Below are 22,172 nucleotides of genomic sequence, written 5' to 3'. Positions count from 1 at the left end.
AAAGAAAGCAATAGAGAGATTACAGCATTCAGTAATTGAGAAATGGCAGGCTTGAGTGCTCTTAACATTTATGAGGGACAACAGGAACTGTATGAATCAGAACATAAAAACCACTTTAATGCTACCTTAGTAATGTCAGAAGGATGTTTTTTACTAAATTAGCACTGGGGGTGGGCAATATGAACAAAATGTAACTTCACAAAATGAAAAATGTTATTTCCAGATAACAATATATAGTATCTTCATATATATATTCTTCACTGTATGAATTAAATATACATAAATTTCTGTACTTTATTTTCCTGCACTGAGGATATATTACATACCACGATATAGCAAAATCTCTATTGATAGACAGTATATAATCACCATGCAACAGATTTGGTTGTATAGTACTTTACATAGTCCACCCAATCTAGTTACTAAAGTCCCCGTGGTCAATAATTGTATCCCTTAAAACTCATCTTTGATCACCAAAATGGCATATTTTAATGTTTTTTCCTGTGGAAAAAATGTATTCAGGCCTTAAAATATCTTGAATGTAACTCTACACCCTTGCTTCATGTAGTATACGTGGATCCATGAATATGCAAACGAGCCCCACCTACGCTCGAAATCAGAATGGGAATGCGTTTTATGTATCACTTTCTAAAACATCGGACACCTAACTGTAATTAATATGATTGACTACATTCTCAAACAGCTAATAATGTGTTGCTAATGTTACATAAACCATGTTCCCGTTCACCATCTCAGAGTTAGACAGCTGCCTTCTAAAAATCAGTGTCCTTAGAAACGCTTTGAACAACTCAGAACGTCAGTGGAGAAAGGCATATAGTTCATCATAACATCGTAACATACATAATTCACCCGCTATATTGCTAAATGTACCCGATTTTTCATATCAACAGAAAAATATTCCGGGATAACCTGGTTTCTCTTGAGACTCCCCTGCTTCAGAGCGCTCATAGTTAATGATATGCTAAAGCTCGCCCGCACATTGACCTGATTGGTTACAAGGTAGTTTTGAGACTGTCTTTGGTTCACTGCAGTTTTAAGGAGAAAATACTCAGGAATGGTGTTGACTGATGCATTTCTTAAAGCATATTAAAAACACCACATAGACATATAAACAACATTAAAAACTTGATTTTTACCACAGGGGGTCTTTAATGATGGTCTCCCATGATCAGAAAAACACGAAGCAATTTTTGTAGCCTTCGTAGCAATTAAAGTAAACCTAAAAGCAATTATTGGTACTAATGGTATCCCAGATGACCCCAGATTTACATTTTTACATGAATGCATTTAGCAGATGCTTTTATCCAAAGTGGCCGATGATTAACAACGGATAATCAATTAATACTACAAACTAATATTGTACACTATTATTTATGGGGCCTTATTAGACAAGCCATATTAATACAAAAAAGTCAAACGTTTATTTACCCTTGTGCCTCTGAATCATTCGGGACTATCCAGAAAAGATTTTCCCTTCAGGTCTAGCGGCGTCCCTAGAGGTAGCTATTGATATGTAGTTACCTGTAACATCGATACAATATCAATCACACGCCTAAGGCACATTCTCTGCTTTCTATTTTGTTACAGTAGCTTTGGTAAAGCTCTTCGATGGGTGAAATAGGCAGAAAGAAATATTAAATGGCTAGCCAAAATTACTTGAGTGCATATAATGTAATAATAAAAACTTCTGAATGTACAGAATATTCTTCTCTGGAAAAGCTTGAAAGCAGCAATATCTGACATAGCGTTTTGTTTATATTTCATTTAGACTTGCTTACACTACCGTTCAAAAGTTTGGGGTCGGTATGATTTTTTTAGCATTAATTTCTTAAAAAATATATATTAATTATCTAATTTGTGTTTCAGTTGTGCAGTCTGGTGCTAAAGCATCTAGCAGCAACACAACCCCAAGTGGAACTGCTTCCTCCGCATCCACACCTGTAGCTCAAGGTAAGACATATGCACACACACACACACACACACACACACACACACACACACACACACACACATTCATACAGTGGAAATAACGTCAATGAGTTATGTGCATAGCTATTCAATCCACTGAGTTTTTCTTTACCTCTGTTGTGCTTGTCTTGTTACATAGTTAAAACTGAACCTGGTTTGGTTGGCTTCACTTGTACGACTCCAGTTCCCCAAACATCTGTCCCAGCCACTTCAACACCCACCCCTGCTCCCTTGCCGACAACCCCTACATCCACAGACACAGCTGCTATTAAAGAAGAACAGGGCATGGAATCAACACATGAACTCATCAAGTAAGAAGCGCACACACAATTATGTGTCGTCCTGATCTGTCTGAATATCTGTGATGCACTAAGGTTCCTCTTTTTGCAGAGGGCCATTGACACCCATAGACTTGCACATTCACCATTTTTTTTAATTGCACGTTGTCATAGCAACAACCAGTCAGTCATAATACTGATGTAATTCTCGACATTTTGACATTTTCTGGAGTGAATTCAATTTTATGAATTGCTCTATTCTAAGTTACCATTCAATTTTTCTGACCAATTCAATCTCGCAACACTATCGAGTAAAAAGCAATAGAAAGATATGTTGTCTATTTATTGTCTTTTTTATTTTGCAGTGCCTAGTGTTCAATCTACAACCCGAATTCCGGAAAAGTTGGGACGTTTTTTAAATTTGAATAAAATGAAAACTAAAAGACTTTCAAATCACATGAGCCAATATTTTATTCACAATAGAACATAGATAACATAGCAAATGTTTAAACTGAGAAAGTTTACAATTTTATGCACAAAAGGAGCTCATTTCAATTTAGATTTCTGCTACAGGTCTCAAAATAGTTGGGACGGGGCATGTTTACCATGGTGTAGCATCTCCTTTTCTTTTCAAAACAGTTTGAAGACGTCTGGGCATTGAGGCTATGAGTTGCTGGAGTTTTGCTGTTGGAATTTGGTCCCATTCTTGCCTTATATAGATTTCCAGCTGCTGAAGAGTTCGTGGTCGTCTTTGACGTAATGATGCGCCAAATGTTCTCTATAGGTGAAAGATCTGGACTGCAGGCAGGCCAGGTTAGCACCCGGACTCTTCTACGACGAAGCCATGCTGTTGTTATAGCTGCAGTATGTGGTTTTGCATTGTCCTGCTGAAATAAACAAGGCCTTCCCTGAAATAGACGTTGTTTGGAGGGAAGCATATGTTGCTCTAAAACCTTTATATACCTTTCAGCATTCACAGAGCCTTCCAAAACATGCAAGCTGCCCATACCGTATGCACTTATGCACCCCCATACCATCAGAGATGCTGGCTTTTGAACTGAACGCTGATGACATGCTGGAAGGTCTCCCTCCTCTTTAGCCCGGAGGACACGGCGTCCGTGATTTCCAACAAGAATGTCAAATTTGGACTCGTCTGACCATAAAACACTATTCCACTTTGAAATAGTCCATTTTAAATGAGCCTTGGCCCACAGGACACGACGGCGCTTCTGGACCATGTTCACATATGGCTTCCTTTTTGCATGATAGAGCTTTAGTTGGCATCTGCTGATGGCACGGCGGATTGTGTTTACCGACAGTGGTTTCTGAAAGTATTCCTGGGCCCATTTAGTAATGTCATTGACACAATCATGCCGATGAGTGATGCAGTGTCGTCTGAGAGCCCGAAGACCACGGGCATCCAATAAAGGTCTCCGGCCTTGTCCCTTACGCACAGAGATTTCTCCAGTTTCTCTGAATCTTTTGATGATGTTATGCACTGTAGATGATGAGATTTGCAAAGCCTTTGCAATTTGACGTTGAGGAACATTGTTTTTTTTAAGTTTTCCACAATTTTTTTATGCAGTCTTTCACAGATTGGAGAGCCTCTGCCCATCTTTACTTCTGAGAGACTCTGCTTCTCTAAGACAGAGCTTTTATAGCTAATAATGTTCAGACCTGATAATTAATCACTAGATGTTCTCCCAGCTGAATCTTTTCAAAACTGCTTGCTTTTTTAGCCATTTGTTGCCCCCGTGCCAACTTTTTTGAGACCTGTAGCAGGCATTAAATTTTAAATGAGCTAATTAAGTGGATAAAAGTGTATAATTTCTCAGTTTAAACATTTGCTACGTTATCTATGTTCTATTGTGAATAAAATATTGGCTCATGTGATTTGAAATTCCTTTAGTTTTCATTTTATTAAAATTTAAAAAACGTCCCAACTTTTCCGGAATTCGGGTTGTAGTCTGCAAACTCACAATTAAAATAATTAAAATACTATAATAATATTTTTTGCAATGTTGAAAGCTTGTAATATTTGTGAGCATATTTGTTGAAAAATTGTCAATCTCTCTCAGCACGGAACACATCGAAAACATGACGCAACTTCTGACAGTCATAGTGAAGAAATTTCCTCTGATTATCCCTGAGAAAAGTAAGTTTAATTTCACAGATTTTAAAGTCAGCATGCAATGAAAATTCACCCTGGTTAATTTCTAATTGCATATTATTCATCCATACATATACTGGTGTTCAAGAGTTTGGGTTTGGTAACATTTTTAAAAGTTTTTGGAAATAAGTCTCTAATGCTCACCAAGCATTTATTTGATCAACAATACAGTAAAAACAGTAATATTGTGAAATATTAGTACCATTTTAAAATAACTATTTTCTTTTTTAATATGTTTTAAATTTAAATTGTGTTGGCAAAGCTGAATCCTCAGCATCATTACTCGTCATTAATGTCACACGATCATTCTGATATGCTGATTCAGTGTTTAAGAAACATTTCTTATTATCAATGTTGAAAATCATTCTGCTGCTTAATATTGTGGAAACCTTGATGGAATTTTTTCCAGGATTCTTTTGATGCTTAGAAAGTTAAAAAGAGCAGCATTCATTTGAAATAGAATTAGAATTTTTTTTTTCTAACAATTTTATAGTCTTTATTTTTTAAATGTTTAACGCATCCTTGCTGAATAAATTTATTCATTTCTTTCAAACAAAAAAATCTTAGTAACCACAAACTTTTGAACGACAGTGTATGTTTCTTTTTTTTAACCTCATAATTTTAAATCAAAATGTCATAACTCTTCCCGTGAAATGACAGGTGTTTACCAGCTTGCTTCAATCATTTAGTCCACTTAAATAATGTAAATGTACCCTAAGCCAGACCAACAGAGATGTGTGTGTGTGCTTTACAGATGAGGACTCTCATCCGTTCTGCGCCACCTCTGTGGATCAGTACTACTCATGGAACATTGGCAAACGCAGAGCTGCAGAGGTACAGGAGTGTTTGTGTTTCATCTGGTCTGGGTGCATCTGTAAGCTCTGGATTTTGTTCATTTACTTTGTTTCTTTCTCTCTGTGTAGTTGCAGCGAGCAGTGGCTGTGCGCCGTGTGTGTGCTGATCTGTTAGAGAGAACACCTCGGCTTCAGGCCCTCACCCCACCCAGAACTAAAGAGGTGCTCCGCTGGTGCCGTCTCCGGGGTTACACACCCCCTGACCCTGAACCCCAGCACACAGAGGAGGACTCCATTGAGGACATACTCACACAGATCGACAGTGAACCGGGTGAGTGTGTAGCTTATGTAACGTGTGTGTGTGTGTGTGTGTGTGTGTGTGTGTGTGTTTGAACCTGTGATTGAGGTTAATTCATCATGTCCTGTGTCTCTCTCAGCTGTCCAGAACTTTGACTTACACAAGACTTGGCACAGACAATCCAGTAGTGTTCTCTCTCTCTTTAGTTTCCAGTAATATGGTGCATTAGCCTGTATAATTATGTCAGTATTCAGAGTTGGGCATTAATTCAACTCTCAGAATTTACAGTTCAGACATAAGCAGCTGAAATTCAGCATCAGCTCTGTTTCAGTCCCTACTGAGCTTCCTACCAAGACAGCATTTTAAGGCATCTTAGATACTGTATGCTCCAGGTGCTGTTACACACAGTTTTTGCTGCCTCATAATAAAAAAGATATCAAAATGCTGCTGCTTTATCCTCCTTTTTCCTAACGAGTCTACTGAGTTTACGATTATGGGAGGCACTTCCGGTTTGGGTTTAATTTACAATATATGATATACCATATATCCCATGAATAATTCACTGGAACGTACTGAGAATCTCTTGTTTTTCTCCCCAAATCTTCACGTTTCTTTCCAGGTTTGCTTTCACACAGATGCTTTAAATGTAATTGTCTCCCCTTTTCACCTCTAATCCCCATTAGCAATGTTTACTGGAATGTTTCTAAAGCAGGTAAATACAGTATTAAGGAAATCACTTTGAAATATTATCACTCAGTGTTCCAGTTAATGAACATTTTAGATTAAGGCAACGCGTGTTTCATAATACAGACATAAATTACTACAGTGATATTGAGCACGTCCGTAATATTGCTGCAGAAATAAGCAATGAAAAGCTTTTGGGGCTATTCATTGTCTGTTGGAGTAATTTGTTAATGCTTTTGCACTGTTAAATTTCCTTTTAATACTCGATGGAATAATGTCATCTCGTTGTACCCAGTTTATGAAAACGCTTATTATTGAGAACTTTTCGCTGATTGTTTACAGTTTAGGGAAGTTACATGGGGCGTAGGAAAAATGTGGATAATGAAGCTCATTTTAGCCAAAATTATATGCAGCATTTCATGCAACTTTTGCAGATAAAACTGTTTCCAGAATGCATTGCAATAAGCTGATGGTGAATCCAAGAAGGAAGGTGTTGATTATGAATAATTTATTTGGTACTGAAAATTATGTCAGTTACATCCAGTGGACTGTTTCACCCGAATGTTGTTTTGTTTGTTTTTCTAATTAGAGGGTTGAGTCATTAGCTTAGCTATGTGCTGACATCATACTCTATCGGGATCGAGCGTGAGGCATAATGCGCATAACGCTGTTTGTTTGAACAGAGTGACCACTAATGGAGATGTTGTCCATAAGGAATGTTTATTAATTAGTCACTAATGAGGTTTATTTTCAGTTAGCATGCTGCCTTAGAAAATATCCTGTGTAGACAGTAGATGGCGAGGATACTCACTAAGGAGTCTTGTTTGTTTGTCTTCATTCATGTACTTTCTTAGGTTACTTTTTTTGGAGTTGTTGTACAGAGTAAAACATCCTTGGGTTTGTAAAAGGCACTATACAAACTATTAATAATAATAATAATAAATAATTATTTGGCACTTTATAAACTATTAATAATAATAATAATAATAATAATAATAATAACAATAACAATTAATTATAATTAGGCGCTATAATAATAATAATAATAATAATAAATTAATATAATAAACAAGATTATATAAAAACTATTATTATTAATAATTATTACTCATAATAATGTTAATTTTAATAATAATTAGGCAAAATACTGATTATTATTGATAAAAATAACAGTGTTGTTAATAATAATAATAATAATAGTAAATAATCATAAGGCACATTATAAACTATTATTTTAGTAAAATAGAAGTAATAATAATGATAATAAAAATACTTAATTGTAATAATAATTAGGCACTATATAAACTAATAATAATACTACATTTACACAATAAATATTAGGTTATATACAAACTATTATTATTAATTATTATAATATATTAAATATAATTATTAGGCGAAATACAAATGATTATAATAATTCATATTATTGTCAATAATAATAAATAATTATAAGGCACTTCATAAACTTATTTTTAATAGTAGTAGTAATAATAATGACAATATTATTATTATTATATATTACAACAATATAATAACAATAATATTTAATTAGTTAATTATATTAATTATTAGGCACTATGAAAACTAATAATAATAATAATAATAGTAATAATAATAAATCCATACAATAAATATTAGGTTATATAAAAACTATTATTATCAATTATTATAATATATGAATTAATTATAATAATTATTAGGCAAAATGCAAATTATTATTATTGATCAAAATGTGAATAAATAAATAATAATAATGTTTGGAACCGTTGAACCGAGCCATAATGTAGATCAAGAGTATTGTTTGTTTTTGGTGTGTTTGTGTAGCTCTACTAGCAGCTGTTTTACACCAACACGTTTGTGTGTGTGTGTGTGTTTGTTAGAGTGTAGCTCGACTCTGACGGGCTGCGAGGAGTTGTCTCAACGTCTGGAGCAACTTCAGAAGATTCTGAAGGCGGAGCCTGATGAGGAAGATAATGAGCCTCTTGACATCATCAGTGTGAAAGACATAGACGCTGCCAAGGTCAAAGTCAAACTGGAACAGGAAGAGGCCGAACAGGAACCCAAGTTTTTCTTGGGGCGCTGCCCATCGACCCAGTTCATCAGAGACACAGCGGAGCAGGTGAGTGAGATTGAAATTTTCTTTGACTTTCTGTTGTGTCAGACATGTAACGATATGTGTGTGTGTTAGATCGGTGTCACGCTGCAGCAGGTGGAGGTCGAGAAGAACGTTTTTGCTCCTGTCGTGGAGACCATGGTTCTTAAGGTAAATAGTCAAATTGAGTCATTTGTTTTTATTTTATGAGAGAAATTTACACTATGTACTTTTTGTTATTCTGTTTTTGTAAACAGAATCCATGACAAATTATGATTTCTTTTTTTCTTTTCTTTTTGCTCATTCTGCTTTTGTTTGTCCTCTTTTTACTCTCTGTGAGAACAGAAAATGTTTCCTGAGAAGAACACAGTGTTATGATTTGATAATGCATTTTTTAACATGCCAGTGTTGAATGTTGTCAATCTCTTCATAGGCTGTGGAGCAGTTTGCCAGTGAAATCCTCAGGGAGTCTTTGGCAAATGCCCATGGGAAAACCCAGCAAAACAGGTCAGTGTGTCCGCCCGTATGCCAGTGCAAGATTAATCAGGACAGATGGGTAAACCAGCAGGATTCAGAGTAAAAGCAGTTTTGTTCTTTTCAGATGGAGCTTGTAGCATTATTTCTTGGTCAATTTTGATGAACTCTGAGCATTGAACTTCATCTAAAGTGATTCTATCATGGTTGTGGGGAAAGTGCTTTATGATAATGTGTAATTATCAGAGCACTGAGAATAGCTCATTAAAATCTGATTTATTTGAGTTGTAGAGCAGCTAAGCCCAGCCCTGAGAGGGAGAAGAGATCGGCTCGGTGCTGCTCTACTTACTCAGCACATCTGCTTTTGTTCACATGCCCCACTCACACACACACACACACACACACACACACACACACACACTGATTGAGCAGAATATTTCATCAGGCTTTTATACATTCTTCTGTAACTGCCTTTTATAGTGTTGATCAGTCAAGCAGGAACTGGTCGATGTCTCATACATTAACAGAAAGCAGCAGTTTGACAAGACTCTGAGACCACTCATTTAATGCTCAAAGTTCAATAGCCCATTACACCAAGATAGCAAATGTACCGTGAATTTTATCTCTCTTTCCCATCCTTGTTTCATCCCTCTCTTCTCGTCTCCACAGAACTCCGAGAGAGATATCGGCTATGGATGTGCATCAGGCCATTAGCTCTATTCCCACCTGTGATTTTCTGACTAATAGGTAATTTTGCTCTCATTATAGACTTCTCTATATTTTCTTTTTTCTCAACTATCATCGGCGTCTATCATCAGCGTTCCCACGGTCTGGAACAAGCTGGAAACGTGAGGGCATTTTATTGCCGCTTTGTTTATTCATTTTGAAATCTCTAGTACATAATCTCTGTCTCTGATAGGTACATGGGCATCATGGTGAAGGATGAAAGCCACGCTGACTGACTTCACCTCTTGGCATCTGACCACAGACGACACAGGTGGAATGTCACACACTAACTCATTCCCCTCACATTGTGTAAAGATGGAGAATGTGCAAGGGCTGATCAATCACAGGCGCAAATATCCTCTGACTTGCCCGTGGCGTAATTATTTAGGATGACAGCAGCTACAGGATACAAGAGTACTGAGCTCAAGGGAAAGATCACCAAATGGATAGCAACGTAATCTTGACACGCTACCTGAACAGAGTTCGTTTCGTATGGCTACATCACTCTATTTATATTTATTTTTCATGCTTTTTTCATGAATTCTGATATTTATGAACTATGGTCCCGTATATTAATGTAACCATCAGTACAATAACTACAGTCCAGTTATCTCTTGAGAAATGAGCAGGTGCAGTAGCAAACCTATGAGCCGCTCTTCCATGATTCTGCTTACATTGAGACCCTCAATCTCTGAAAATGAACCTCATGATCACATGACCCTGCTCTGCCGCTGACACAGAACTGTTTAGCTTATATTAGTCTTAAAGGAATAGTTCACCCAAAAATGACTTCTGGAATTATTCACTCATCCTCGTGTATTATTTCCAAATCTGCAACAACATTTTCAGTTTTGGGTATTACTTTAACCAGAAGTGCAGACATTAAATGAGCCATTGAACAATACAGAAAAAACGATTACTTTTTCTGTTCTTTATCGAGCAGGATTTATTTGGAGAAGGTAATTACTTTTCTTTTGTGCCGCTTATGTGAAATCATCCTTGTTCATTGTCTTTTTTTTTTTTATTGGGTCTTAAATTATCTTCTCATGTGGTTCTAAGAACTTTGGGTGGAGTTTAAATGTCGCACATCTTCACTAGTTTCACACTTGGGCAAAGAATGTCTAAGAAAAGTCTTAATCATGCCGTTTTCATATGAATCTTTTTCGTACAACTAGGATTAATGAAGGATTGAACTTCAGTGAGGGTGGACGTTTTTTTTGTTTTCATTTGGGGGCATTGAGGAAAATGTGCAGATAGACAGGAGGCATTTGTGTGTTTGCTAAATCTGTGGTTTGGTGCGGTGTTTTGTTTTGTCATACAACTAGCCTCAGTTTCTGTGTGTGTGTGCTTAAAACACATCAAGAATTGTTTTGGTGCGTTTGTGTGGATGGGAGAGAATGAATTTCTGTGTGTTTATTCAGTGTTAAAGTCAGTCATTACTTGTCTAACCGAACTCCTGGATGTTTTACCTTTACATTGTGTATCAGAAAATGACTATTCTTGTATTAAAAACTAAGATGGATCCATCTGTCCTGATTTGTTCTATTCTTTTTCCAACTACCAGTGCAAATGAAGTGTCACGTAGCAGAACGGTGAACTTCAGAGAGATGCACGTGTAAGCAGATTTAGCCATAACATTTAGCCACTTTTTCCACGTTTTCTACAGAAAACGTAAAAAATCGCATTGATTCGTAATTTCTTTTTGACACACTTGAGTTTAGGGTCTAATTCTCACTATTAACTACGACTTTTGCCTCAGTAAACTCCTAATTACTGCTCATTAATAGTTAGTAAGGTAGTTGTTAAGTTTAGGTATAGGGTATAGGATCAGGGATGTAGAATATGGTCATGCAGAATAAGTGCTTTATAAGTACTAATAAACAGCCATTATCCAAGTAATATGCCTGCTAATAAGCAACTATTTAATAGTATAGAATAGAATAGGACCCTAAACTTAGTGTTACCTTTTTTTTTTTGTGCTGCTTTAGAGAGCGTTTAAGTCTATTTTAATAGACATGAAAATGTCTCTTGTAAATAGTTATGCTCAGGACTTAAATATTTAATTGGCTCTAAATTACCCTTAATTCAATTTCTATAAATAAAATAAATTATAAATACATGGAAATGTCTCTTGTTAAATAGTCATGCTCAGCACTTTCCTTTTGCTCTGAATTGCTCTTTAAAGAGCGAGTTTTATAATAATTTAGAGTGACTTGTCAAAAGTCATGAAAATTCATTGGTCAAAAGGTGCAGGTGTATCATTGCAGTTTTTTTTTCTCCCCAGTTTATTTATTGCCATAAATGTGTTAGTTACAAGAACATGTGAGGTGTTTTTAAATCATAAATATTTGTAAGATGTGAATCAGCCAAATAATATGTAAGAAAATTGAGAATGTTTTTTTTATTTAAACAGATTTGCCTTATTTTCCCCATTTATCTCTAAACCAAATTTACAAAAAAAAAAACTTGGGACAACCCAGAAATCAGTGAAATATTCTTAATGTTACAGTCTTTGTGTGCGTTTCATAAAGGGTTGGTGAGTCTGGAGCGAGAAAGGGGTGATTGGAAGTACCAGGCGTCCTCAGGCAGACATTAACAGATCGATAAAGGCAGACCAACATCATCACTATATACAAAATAATGCTATTAACAAGGCTCGTACAGGATACACACACACATCCAGACACAGAGTTACTAGATTACATTTTTCTTTTAAAACATTTCTAATTGTGCATATTCAATCGCTTCATAAAACTATTACGAAACATGCAGATAGTCATTCAGCAGGGACAGGGTGAGCTCAGCAGAATTTGAGGCCTTAAAACTTTCTCACACTCACACACTCTTTCTCTCTTTCTCTTAAACCTGATCCGTCTTACAAACATATCATTCAAGTAGATGGTTGACATTTGAAGCATACATTCTCTTGCATAGATTTTACATTGTGTAAATTTCCAGCAAAAAAATCCTCTAGTTCTGTAATTTCCTCAGTGGAATGATTTAGTTTGACTGATTTTGCTCTCCACAAGCTCTTGCTTTGAAACCGTCTCTATTCATCCTTAGGCATTTTCTTTCCTCTGATTATCCTAGTCTCTCAGAATAACATTCAGGTGTCTCTTTAGACATTCCTTTTTCACAATGGTCTTCTCTTCTAGTGAAAGGCTGAATCAGACGTGAGTGTGGGGAGCTTGATGGATCATATGTTGAAGATCCTGGATTTGCTTTGAAAGACAGCAGATGGATTTGGGGACAGTTTCGTCTTCGGCTCCTGTTACACAAAAACATTTTTGTTAAAATCATAAATAAAAAAGGTCAAAATCTGTAAAAAGAAAAAAAAAAGAAGTTAATAAATACCATTCAAAGTTTTGAGGTTGGTAAAATCATTTAAAGGAATAGCTCACCCAAAAATGAAAATTTTGTCATTAATTACTCACCCTCCACCAGACTCGATCGAATTTAGGCTTTTATTGACACATAAACATTGAGGACATAAACAGAAGCCAATCCGAACCTCATTGGTTCTAGCTGAAGCTCAAACATGCTGCGTAACACGTGAGAACGAACCTCATTGGTTCTTGCTGAAGCTTAAACATGCTGCGTAACACGTGAGAACGAACCTCATTGGTTCTTGCTGAAGCTCAAACATGCTGCGTAACACGTGAGAATGAACCTCATTGGTTCTTGCTGAAGCTCAAACATGCTGCGTAACACGTGAGAATGAACCTCATTGGTTCTAGCTGAAGCTCAAACATGCTGCGTAACACGTGAGAATGAACCTCATTGGTTCTAGCTGAAGCTCAAACATGCTGCGTAACACGTGAGAATGAACCTCATTGGTTCTTGCTGAAGCTCAAACATGCTGCGTAACACGTGAGAATGAACCTCATTGGTTCTTGCTGAAGCTCAAACATGCTGCGTAACACGTGAGAACGAACCTCATTGGTTCTTGCTGAAGCTCAAACATGCTGCGTAACACGTGAGAATGAACCTCATTGGTTCTTGCTGAAGCTCAAACATGCTGCGTAACAGGTGAGAATGAACCTCATTGGTTCTTGCTGAAGCTCAAACATGCTGCGTAACACGTGAGAATGAACCTCATTGGTTCTTGCTGAAGCTCAAACATGCTGCGTAACACGTGAGAATGAACCTCATTGGTTCTTGCTGAAGCTCAAACATGCTGCGTAACACGTGAGAATGAACCTCATTGGTTCTTGCTGAAGCTCAAACATGCTGCGTAACACGTGAGAATGAACCTCATTGGTTCTTGCTGAAGCTCAAACATGCTGCGTAACACGTGAGAATGAACCTCATTGGTTCTCGTAAGCCAAGCGAACTTGCTTGAGCTTCCGTTTACCACAACTGATGTGTGAGTTGATGAATGTTTATGAATAAAGCCTAAATTCAATCTGTTCATCATATAAAGCGATCGAGTCTTCAGAAAATTTGGACTAAAACACTCAGTTTTATGATCTCTTTATAAACTTTTGAAATGGTCGTTGCGTAGCTGTCAGTGGAGACGGCTGAAAGGTCTCAGATTTCACCAAAAAGATCTTCATTTGTTACAAAGATGAACACAGACTTACTGGTTTGGAACGACATGAGGGTGAGTGATTAACCCTTTCTTATGTTCACCAAAGCTGCATTTATGTGATCAAAAATACATTAAAAACAAAAGTAAAATTGCTTAAGTATTATTACCATTTAAAATAACCATTTTCTGGTTTAAAATATTTTAAACTGTAATTTATTGGTGTGATAGAAGAGTTGAATTTTCTGCATCCTGAATTTTTCACATGATCCTTCAGATTCTCGGTGCTTAAGAAACATTACTTATCAATGTTGAAAACAGTTGCACTGTGTAATTATGTCACTTCTCAGGCCAAGCCTGAATTTACATTTACAATTTTCATCTAAAATGTATGTAGTTGGTTCCATAAGGTCATGGAATACTCCCCTCCTCTTCTGCAGCACAAGGTGTTGTGGGACATATTAGCCTAAATATGCGCACTTCAAAAATCCACTAAAAATAGAGCACAATTTGGGCAACTTTAGCATACTATTTAAGTACTATAATTTGGGATGTGCTCGTCCAAGTCACACAATATAGTATATAATCTCCCTCCACCCTGCCTCCATCTATTTTGTTCTTTGTTCTTTGCCTTGTTCTCTCTCTCTCTCTCTCTCTCTCTCTCTGACATCTAATAAGAGTTTGCTATATGAGAAGCCAAGCAGTGAGGTGAAAATTTGATTTATCATCTACTAAATCTTGTTCTCTTTCACACACACTCTCACACGGTTTAGCGTTTCTAGAATAAGAACTCGACACCCTCAGCCACACAGACTCGCTTAAAGCAGCAGACACTGTTCATCCCTCAGGTCTTCAGAATGGCATACTACCTATTACTGCTGGAAATGCTTTATGAATTAATAATGCTGCGTTCACATCATGTCGGAATTACCATAAATTGCCGCTTCAAGTCGAACACATCTTAAATCTGCAGTGGTCAGGTGGTACAATTCGGTTTTTTTTACACATTGTACCATTACGGTAATTATGACATGGCTTGAACGCACCTTAATATTGGGCACAGTATGCAAATTTGGCCATTGAGACTGCCAACAAACGTAAAAACTATTTCTGAAATGATAAGAGGGCTTGTTTCGAAAGACTTTTGCACAGTACTATATGCACTACAGTTCAAAAGGTTTGGGTCGGTAAGATTTTTTTTTCAAAGAAATTATTTTTATCAGAAAAGACATTAAATTGATCAGAAGTGACATTTATAAAGACATTTAAAATGTTTCAAAAGATTGCGATTTCAAATAAATGCTGTTCTTTTGAAATATCTTTTCAAAGAATTTTTAAAAAAGTATCACAGTTTCAACAAATATATTAACCAGTACAACTCTTTTCAGCATTGATGATAAATGTTTCATGAGCAGCAAATCAGCATGTTAGGATGATTTCTGAAGGACCGTGTGACACTGGAGTAATGATGATGAAAATTCAGATTGCCATCATGGGAATAAATGACATTTAAAATCTAGTATGCAGTATACAGTACAGTAATATTCCACTTTGAACGTGGCCCACTTCTGTCTGTCATCTGACATAGGCTGCTGAACATCAGGGACAGAGTGCTGTCGTATGGGAAACTGATGTCAACTTAAAAGCTTATATAATCTGTTTAACTGTCATTTAAGGTTACATGATAACTTATGAAACCCTGGGATTTATTCACTGTGAAACCTGTGCAGGTTTGATCTCTACATCTGTGTGTTTCTCAAAGTCTTGCTCCTGGAACCCTGCAGATTTTGAATAGTTTTATCTAACACAGCTAAACCAACTCAACAATTCATCAGCAGAGTGATCCATGACCTCATTTAGGGTACATTTACACGACAATGATGTACTAAAAATGCGAAAACAACAAAAAAACGCTGTAGTTTGCTGACAGGCCAGTAGATGGCGATGTCACTTAGTAATGAAAAACTACGCTCCTATAGACTGAACAAATATACGCATGCGCATGATGTCACCATTTTCACAAATTCATGGGCAAAAAGGCGGGAGGTGACCTGATGGCTAACTGACAGCAGACAAACGGCCCCTGTCACTCAAGTGGCCACACCCTTAATTATGCAGAACTTTAAGCATTAATATAATTCAAACTGATGAGTTATAAAAAAATTCACCCCCCTCACAATTATCATGAAAGGCAAAATTAGCTATATAGACAAAAAACACATTTTGTACCAGGCTGTAAACATGTTTTTTTCTGCTGTAAATTTGAGCATATTAACATGGGGGGGGTCTATGGGATCCGACTCTCTTTTGGAGCCTGTCTCTAGCGGCCAGTCGATGAATTGCAGTTTAAGTCACTTCCGTGTTGGATTCAAGAGAGAGACCGGAAGGTTGCCGCTTGGTTTTCAGGCCACCAAAACGCAGCTGTCGTATAAATGAACGGCAAAAACACGTTTTCAGATTTTAGTTGAACACAGTGTTGTGTAAACGGCCTCTGAAAAAGGTGATTGCGACTTTTTATCTCACAATTCTGAGCTTATATATCGCAATTCAGACTTTATAACTTGCAATTGCTACTTTATATCTCATAATTCTGAGAGAAAAGTCATAATTGTGAGATGAAAACTCTCAATTTTTCCCCACAATTGCAAATTTATAACCTGCTATTCTTACTTTTTTCTCAGAACTGAGATATAAACTCACAAAAAGTTCGAATTGTGAGATGAAAAAGTTGGACCAATAAACTGATGGTCTTACAGAAAACGATAATGAAATAATTGCCACTTAAAGAATTAAGAATGATCATCTGGTTTTGTCTCTCCAATAAGTGTTTAAGAACAGTGGACGGTCAGTCTGCCTTTTACAGTTAAATTAGATGCATCATCTGGAGGGAGATTGGGAGGGCAGGACGAGCTGTGTCTGAGTTAAACCCTTGGGACGGCTTAAATAATGCCAGCTGGCTCAGTCACGCAAGTCTCCAGTGGACTAGACTCTATCAGTACGGTTACACATACACACAACCCACACAATGTAAGCATATCAGCCTCACAGTATGATCCAGTAGCTGTATGTTCAACATTATCATCGTTCTCACAATCGTATGTTCAAATCTCTCATAGAGATCCAACTACAGTCATAGAGGGATATCAGACCCGTACAACCATCATAAAAAAAACCCCATCAGACTAGTGGATCTATATGACAACTTGACAAATGGAGCAGTGCAGAGGTTATGAAGGGAAAAGTTACAACTCAATCACAGAGACTTTTAAACCAGGAGCACAAAAACGCTTCACAAATTCTCACAGATCTGCCTCAGACTCCAGGCGTTGTGTTTCTTTCCTCACTGGTCATGCGTGAGGTATGACAGCATGCATGGGTTACCCTGAGAGTAATTAGGACTAAATGATGAACCCTAATTAGTGCATACTTTACTGCAGAGGACAGTGGGTCTCCATGAGCAGGGTTGAAGACCTCTGTTGTGCAAAAGCTTCAGCTGTTTCAGTTAGTTTGGATCATTATTGACAGGTAGCGCTCAGACTAGATTCACATGACGGGACGCAGGAGCGGGTCACCGATTACATAACTCCAATGAATCAGCGCTTCTACCAGATCAGCTGGACTGACCTAAAACTCTCATTTGTCCCAGAAAGGGATCAGTGTTAAAAATAATAATAATTTAATTGCATATTAGGCTTGATTTAGCAGATTAACCTAAAAGGTTACGCAAATCAACATCTCTGCTTATATAATTATGGGTTAAATATGATTTAAACGCTGATGATTACCACAGAAAGTCATTTTCATTTGTCAATTACAAATGTGGCCACAAGTTCATTTGCCTAGAAAAGTAAAACCACTTCAAAAGGATTATGTCAACTTTACAGCTCAAATATCAAACGTGAATAATTCATGCAAATGCTTTGACAACTATAACATTTGCATATTTCTGCTAAAACTGTCCCATACTTTTACCCTGTAGGCTTCCATTCATTTTTTTTCCTGTTATGCAAAGCTGAATTTTCAGCATCATTAGTCCAGTCTTCAGTGTCACATGATCCTTCAGAAATCATTCTAATATGCTGATTTGCTGCTCAAGAAACATGTCTTGTTATCAATGTGCTGCTTCATATTTTTGTGGAAACAGTGATATTTTTTCCAGGATTGTTTGATAAATAGAAAGTTCAAACCAACATCTAATTTAAATCTATACTGTCACTTGTGATTGATTTAATGTGTAGGCCTACTTGCTGAATTTTGGCCATTTCTTAACTTTCCCTTATGATAAAACTGTTATTTTTCTGATTATATCACAGAAGCAGTTCATCCTCATTCTGCTGAGCACGGTTTGAAAGTTTCTGTCACATCAGCGGCTGTCAGATTTGAACTCCTTCTCTTCTCCCCACGTCTCCTCTGATCTGTCCTCACACTCACCTCTGGTTTCATGCTGATCTCTGTCCTGTGTGTGTGTGCTCTCTCTGACAGACCGTGTGTGCTGGTCTCCTGTACCCCGTCCGTGTGTCTGTGTGTGTCAGTGCTGAAGGCGGCCTGGTAGCTGGTCTCCGCCGGGGGCTTGTCAGCACCTGTGCCCAGGAAGGTGGGCCGTTTGTGGCCAGGCTTTGGCGGCCGGGCTCCAGACCAAGGCTGGTACTCCTGTCTGATTCCAGAGAAAGATTAAATGTATCAGACAGGGACAGAAAAAGACAAGACAGGCAAAAACAGAGAGGGAGCCCTGAGGATATGCAGTGAAGAGCAGCAGATGTCGCGCTGAGTTAAAGTCAGGCTGCAAAATGAGAGCAACAGGTGCCCACCATTACAAGTAACACACTTTACGTAATCAGATTACTTTTCCCAGTAACTAGTAAAGTAACTCATTACTATTACATTTACAACAAATTACTCTCTCAGCTCTCCTGTCCCCATGTTGAGAGAAATCGGGAGTGAAAGGCAAAGGTCTAGTGTGCGCTGTGTGAAGTTGAACATGATGGTTGTTCATTCTAGACTAAAGAAACAGATTCAGTATTCCTCCAGATGAACGATAACAGTGAAAATGCAAACTCAGAAAATACTGCAAACCTACAATAATTAAATGTAAAATAACACAAATATACTTTGTATTTAATCTCAATTTATTAAGCAATCAATGTCTTTGCTGCTGACCTTTGATGATCAAATTCAACCATACTAATAAGCAAAAATTACTTTAGATAAACTTTTTTTTTTTTTTGCTGAAGTAAGGGTTTTAAACTTTATTCTCCTGCGGTCCATAATGGTGGCGCAGCTGAAATGTTTATTTGACCTGCGCTCTCTACTGGCATGCATTTGCATTTCCATTTCCTCAGTCTGAGGCTTTACATTTGCCAAAAATAGAACTTTTTTGTTATTAAAAAACAAGCAAGCCTAGCCCAGAGGTGAAAAAGTAACACAAAAGTAACAACAAATTACTTTACATAAGTAGCCTAACTCAGAAACACAATTAGTTACTTTTTAAAAGTAACTTTCCCCACCATAGATTTAGCCTACTTCAGCAAAACCTGTATGAAAAATGATGCTCACTATTCTTATCTCTACATTCCTATTTAGAAATTTGGAAGGGAAACAAAATGTAGAGAATCTATGAAACGTTTGGGTGAATAATGACTGGAAGTATAGGTTTTATATCATCACAGCATTCACAGATCACATCCTTTAGAAACCAAGGGCTGATGAACACAAAGGACTGTTCATAATTCATTCTGTTCTCAATAAATAACTGTTTTATGTGATTATTTTAGTTTCATTCCAGTCTTTCATGAGCCGTCAGATGAAATATGCATGACAGTGATCACACTGTCTGAAAATCACTGCAATGCACAACCATTACAACCACACGAGTCCCTTTACAGCACCACAGCAAACTATCTTCAAAGAATAGGATACTTTTCTCTGCACAATAAATCAATGAAAGCTATCAGGCAAATATATTCCCCAGCAATTGATTTTTGTACATTATAGTGGACATATCTCAGAGTCATACAAAATAAATAATAAGTGTTATTGCTATTACACTTTATTTAAGAGTAGTCTATTTGGTGCATAAAAATTGAGAAACGATTGTCCATAAATTACTATGGATTTTTTTTTTGTCTTTGATTTTTTTGCTCCGTACAGGGCAGGCTAAAATAAAATAAAATAAAAATAATATTGGGAATTTTTATCTAGCCTATGTGATGTGTATAAGTAGGCTAAAATAAAATAAACTCCCATAGCAATCTTTGCTGGATCAGTAAAATCGATTTACTCATGATTCTGATAATACTAACTGTTGAGAAGTGTGAGTGTGTTGCAGTGAATGAGATGTGCTGAAGAACAGCAGGAACATCAGTACCTGTATGAGCTGATCTGATCTCCTCCTCTCTGCCGGCCGCCCCGCTCCTGTCTCTCCGCCCCATCAGAGTAACCGTTCACCGGGCTGTCCGTCAAAGCTTTCCCTCCGTTACTAATCCAGGGAAAGTTATCCTTCTTCGGGATGGGCCAGGGTTTGTAATCCTGTTTATACTGGGTGGTGCTCGGGAAAGGCACACTCGAGGGATGGTAGTCCTCGCGGGGTTTATAACTCGGTTCGGTCCGTCCCCGGTGTGGCCGCCGGACTCCAGCAGCGTGATCCGGCGTTACGAAGTCGATGCCCGGTGCCTGCTCCGTGGAAACGAGTTTGGTGACGGATCGCACCTCATGCTCCGCGATGTCCGAGTAGTTCTGAATCGTCAGCGGAACCGACAAATCCGATTTATCGAACTGGTTCCAGAAGCGAGCCAAGCAACAGACTCTGCTGATACACGGCCAAGCCATTGCTATTAAATAAACCAAACCAAAAAGCAAAAGAAAAAAGAAAGAAAACACAGAGGAAAAAAAAAAATGCGATGAAGCGCTAGATTACATGAAGGTATGTGAGCGCGAGTCCGTTCCTCGAGAACTGCGCGAGACCGTTCGGTGTCGGGACACTGTCATTGCACATTCATCTCACGTGATTTGCAGTTGATGCAGAAAAAAATAATAATCCATAAAGATCCGAGTCGGTGACCCGTGCGCACCTCACTGCTGTTTTCCCTGATAAAGCTCAACTTAATGCCCTAAACCCCTCTTTTAATCAAAACCTGTAGTGCGCTTCTTTCTACCTAGACAGCTTTTCTGAGCATCATCGGCGTGTGCAGCTGACTAGCAACTGATGTACAAAAATGCTGTCGACACTGACTAAAAGTAGGTTACTATCATTTTCTCTAGATATATTACCATGGTAACTTTCTCTGAAGTAGGCATGTCGACTGCACGTTTAGGCCTACAAGTAGGCATGTAGTAGGCATTTCTACTCCGTCTAAAACCATTTTAAACAGCATTGCTAATTCTTTTAAAGTTAATATGCATGAGCTCAAATTCATTTAGAGACTTTATGGAGTATTTTTAGTTTTGACAAATAACTTGTCAGCACCATTTAACATGAACTGGTGGCAAAAAAGAGATTAAAACGGTGACTAGTTTTCAATCGTCTGAGACCACTGGCCCATATAGCTGAATTAAAATTTTAATAACTAAAAAGCTGTATTAAATTTTTTTTTTTTTTTTAATCTGTTCTAAGATATAAATATATCGATAAAGTTAATGACGTACCAAATTGGACATTCTGAAGTCCACTTTATTTTACAGTGCTCTTGTACACATAACATGTAGTTACTAAGAACAACAAATTATGCATAATTACACGCAATTAAACCCTAAACCTAACCCGTACGTAGTACAAGTAAGTACTTGTAATTCAGTTTTTAAATGTATAATTACACTGTAACATTTTTTTTTCTTCACTAGAGGTCTCAAACCTGGAACCCACTGCATACCAACTTACCCATATTACCATTTGGTACCATTGAAGGTACAGCCACGGTACTTTTTGTTTTGTAAGGACAGGTAAGCAGCTCACAGGTTTTGACAGCCAGTTTGCAGTTTGAGCAATTCAAATCAGTTGCTGCAAACCAAATCCGACAGATTCATCCACAAACACATCTCTCTGAGATACACAAACAACTGCTGTTTTCAGCCCGACATCCTTCAGGCTGTCAAAACAAACATCCAAACTCAGATTTAATGACATAGGCCAGGAAGCAGTTG

The 22,172-nt window shown here is 37.4% G+C and overlaps 2 protein-coding genes across 3 annotated transcripts in view; one reads left to right on the top strand and one right to left on the bottom strand.

Moving 5' to 3' along the window:
- Nucleotides 1-11,030, top strand: part of yeats2 (YEATS domain containing 2) — a 98,259-nt gene extending 87,229 nt beyond the window's left edge. For both annotated transcript variants that reach the window (XM_084411418.1, XM_084411419.1), the window contains exons 22-31: nucleotides 1,888-1,971; nucleotides 2,129-2,300; nucleotides 4,346-4,422; nucleotides 5,192-5,271; nucleotides 5,361-5,562; nucleotides 8,097-8,335; nucleotides 8,405-8,479; nucleotides 8,742-8,815; nucleotides 9,452-9,529; nucleotides 9,702-11,030. In XM_084411418.1, the coding sequence (XP_084267544.1) occupies nucleotides 1,888-1,971; nucleotides 2,129-2,300; nucleotides 4,346-4,422; nucleotides 5,192-5,271; nucleotides 5,361-5,562; nucleotides 8,097-8,335; nucleotides 8,405-8,479; nucleotides 8,742-8,815; nucleotides 9,452-9,529; nucleotides 9,702-9,744 (1,124 nt within the window). In that variant the 3' untranslated portion in view covers nucleotides 9,745-11,030. The remainder of the gene's footprint in view (nucleotides 1-1,887; nucleotides 1,972-2,128; nucleotides 2,301-4,345; nucleotides 4,423-5,191; nucleotides 5,272-5,360; nucleotides 5,563-8,096; nucleotides 8,336-8,404; nucleotides 8,480-8,741; nucleotides 8,816-9,451; nucleotides 9,530-9,701) is intronic.
- Nucleotides 11,031-12,128: 1,098 nt separating this feature from the next.
- Nucleotides 12,129-21,221, bottom strand: map6d1 (MAP6 domain containing 1). Its single transcript, XM_084410874.1, has 3 exons — nucleotides 20,401-21,221; nucleotides 18,468-18,690; nucleotides 12,129-12,776 (listed from the first exon to the last, which is right to left on the bottom strand). Exons 1-3 carry the CDS (start codon nucleotides 20,859-20,861, stop codon nucleotides 12,705-12,707), a joined length of 756 nt encoding a protein of 251 aa, XP_084267000.1. The 5' UTR covers nucleotides 20,862-21,221; the 3' UTR covers nucleotides 12,129-12,704.
- Between the last annotated feature and the right edge of the window lie 951 nt (nucleotides 21,222-22,172).

The sequence above is a fragment of the Rutilus rutilus genome, assembly GCF_951802725.1.
Source record: "Rutilus rutilus genome assembly, chromosome: 6".
Classification (NCBI taxonomy): Eukaryota; Metazoa; Chordata; class Actinopteri; order Cypriniformes; family Leuciscidae; genus Rutilus; species Rutilus rutilus.
Note: the sequence above shows the minus strand (reverse complement) of the source record. Positions and strands in the feature narration are given on the sequence as shown.

Coding starts and splice junctions, on each gene's coding strand:
- map6d1 (XM_084410874.1), bottom strand. CDS start 20,861: ATGGCTTGGCCGTGTATCAGCAGAGTCTGTTGCTTGGCTCGCTTCTGG. Junction 18,691..20,400: donor GATCAGATCAGCTCATACAG/GTACTGATGTTC, acceptor CTCTGGAATCAG/ACAGGAGTACCAGCCTTGGT. Junction 12,777..18,467: donor AGATCAGCATGAAACCAGAG/GTGAGTGTGAGG, acceptor TTTGTGTAACAG/GAGCCGAAGACGAAACTGTC.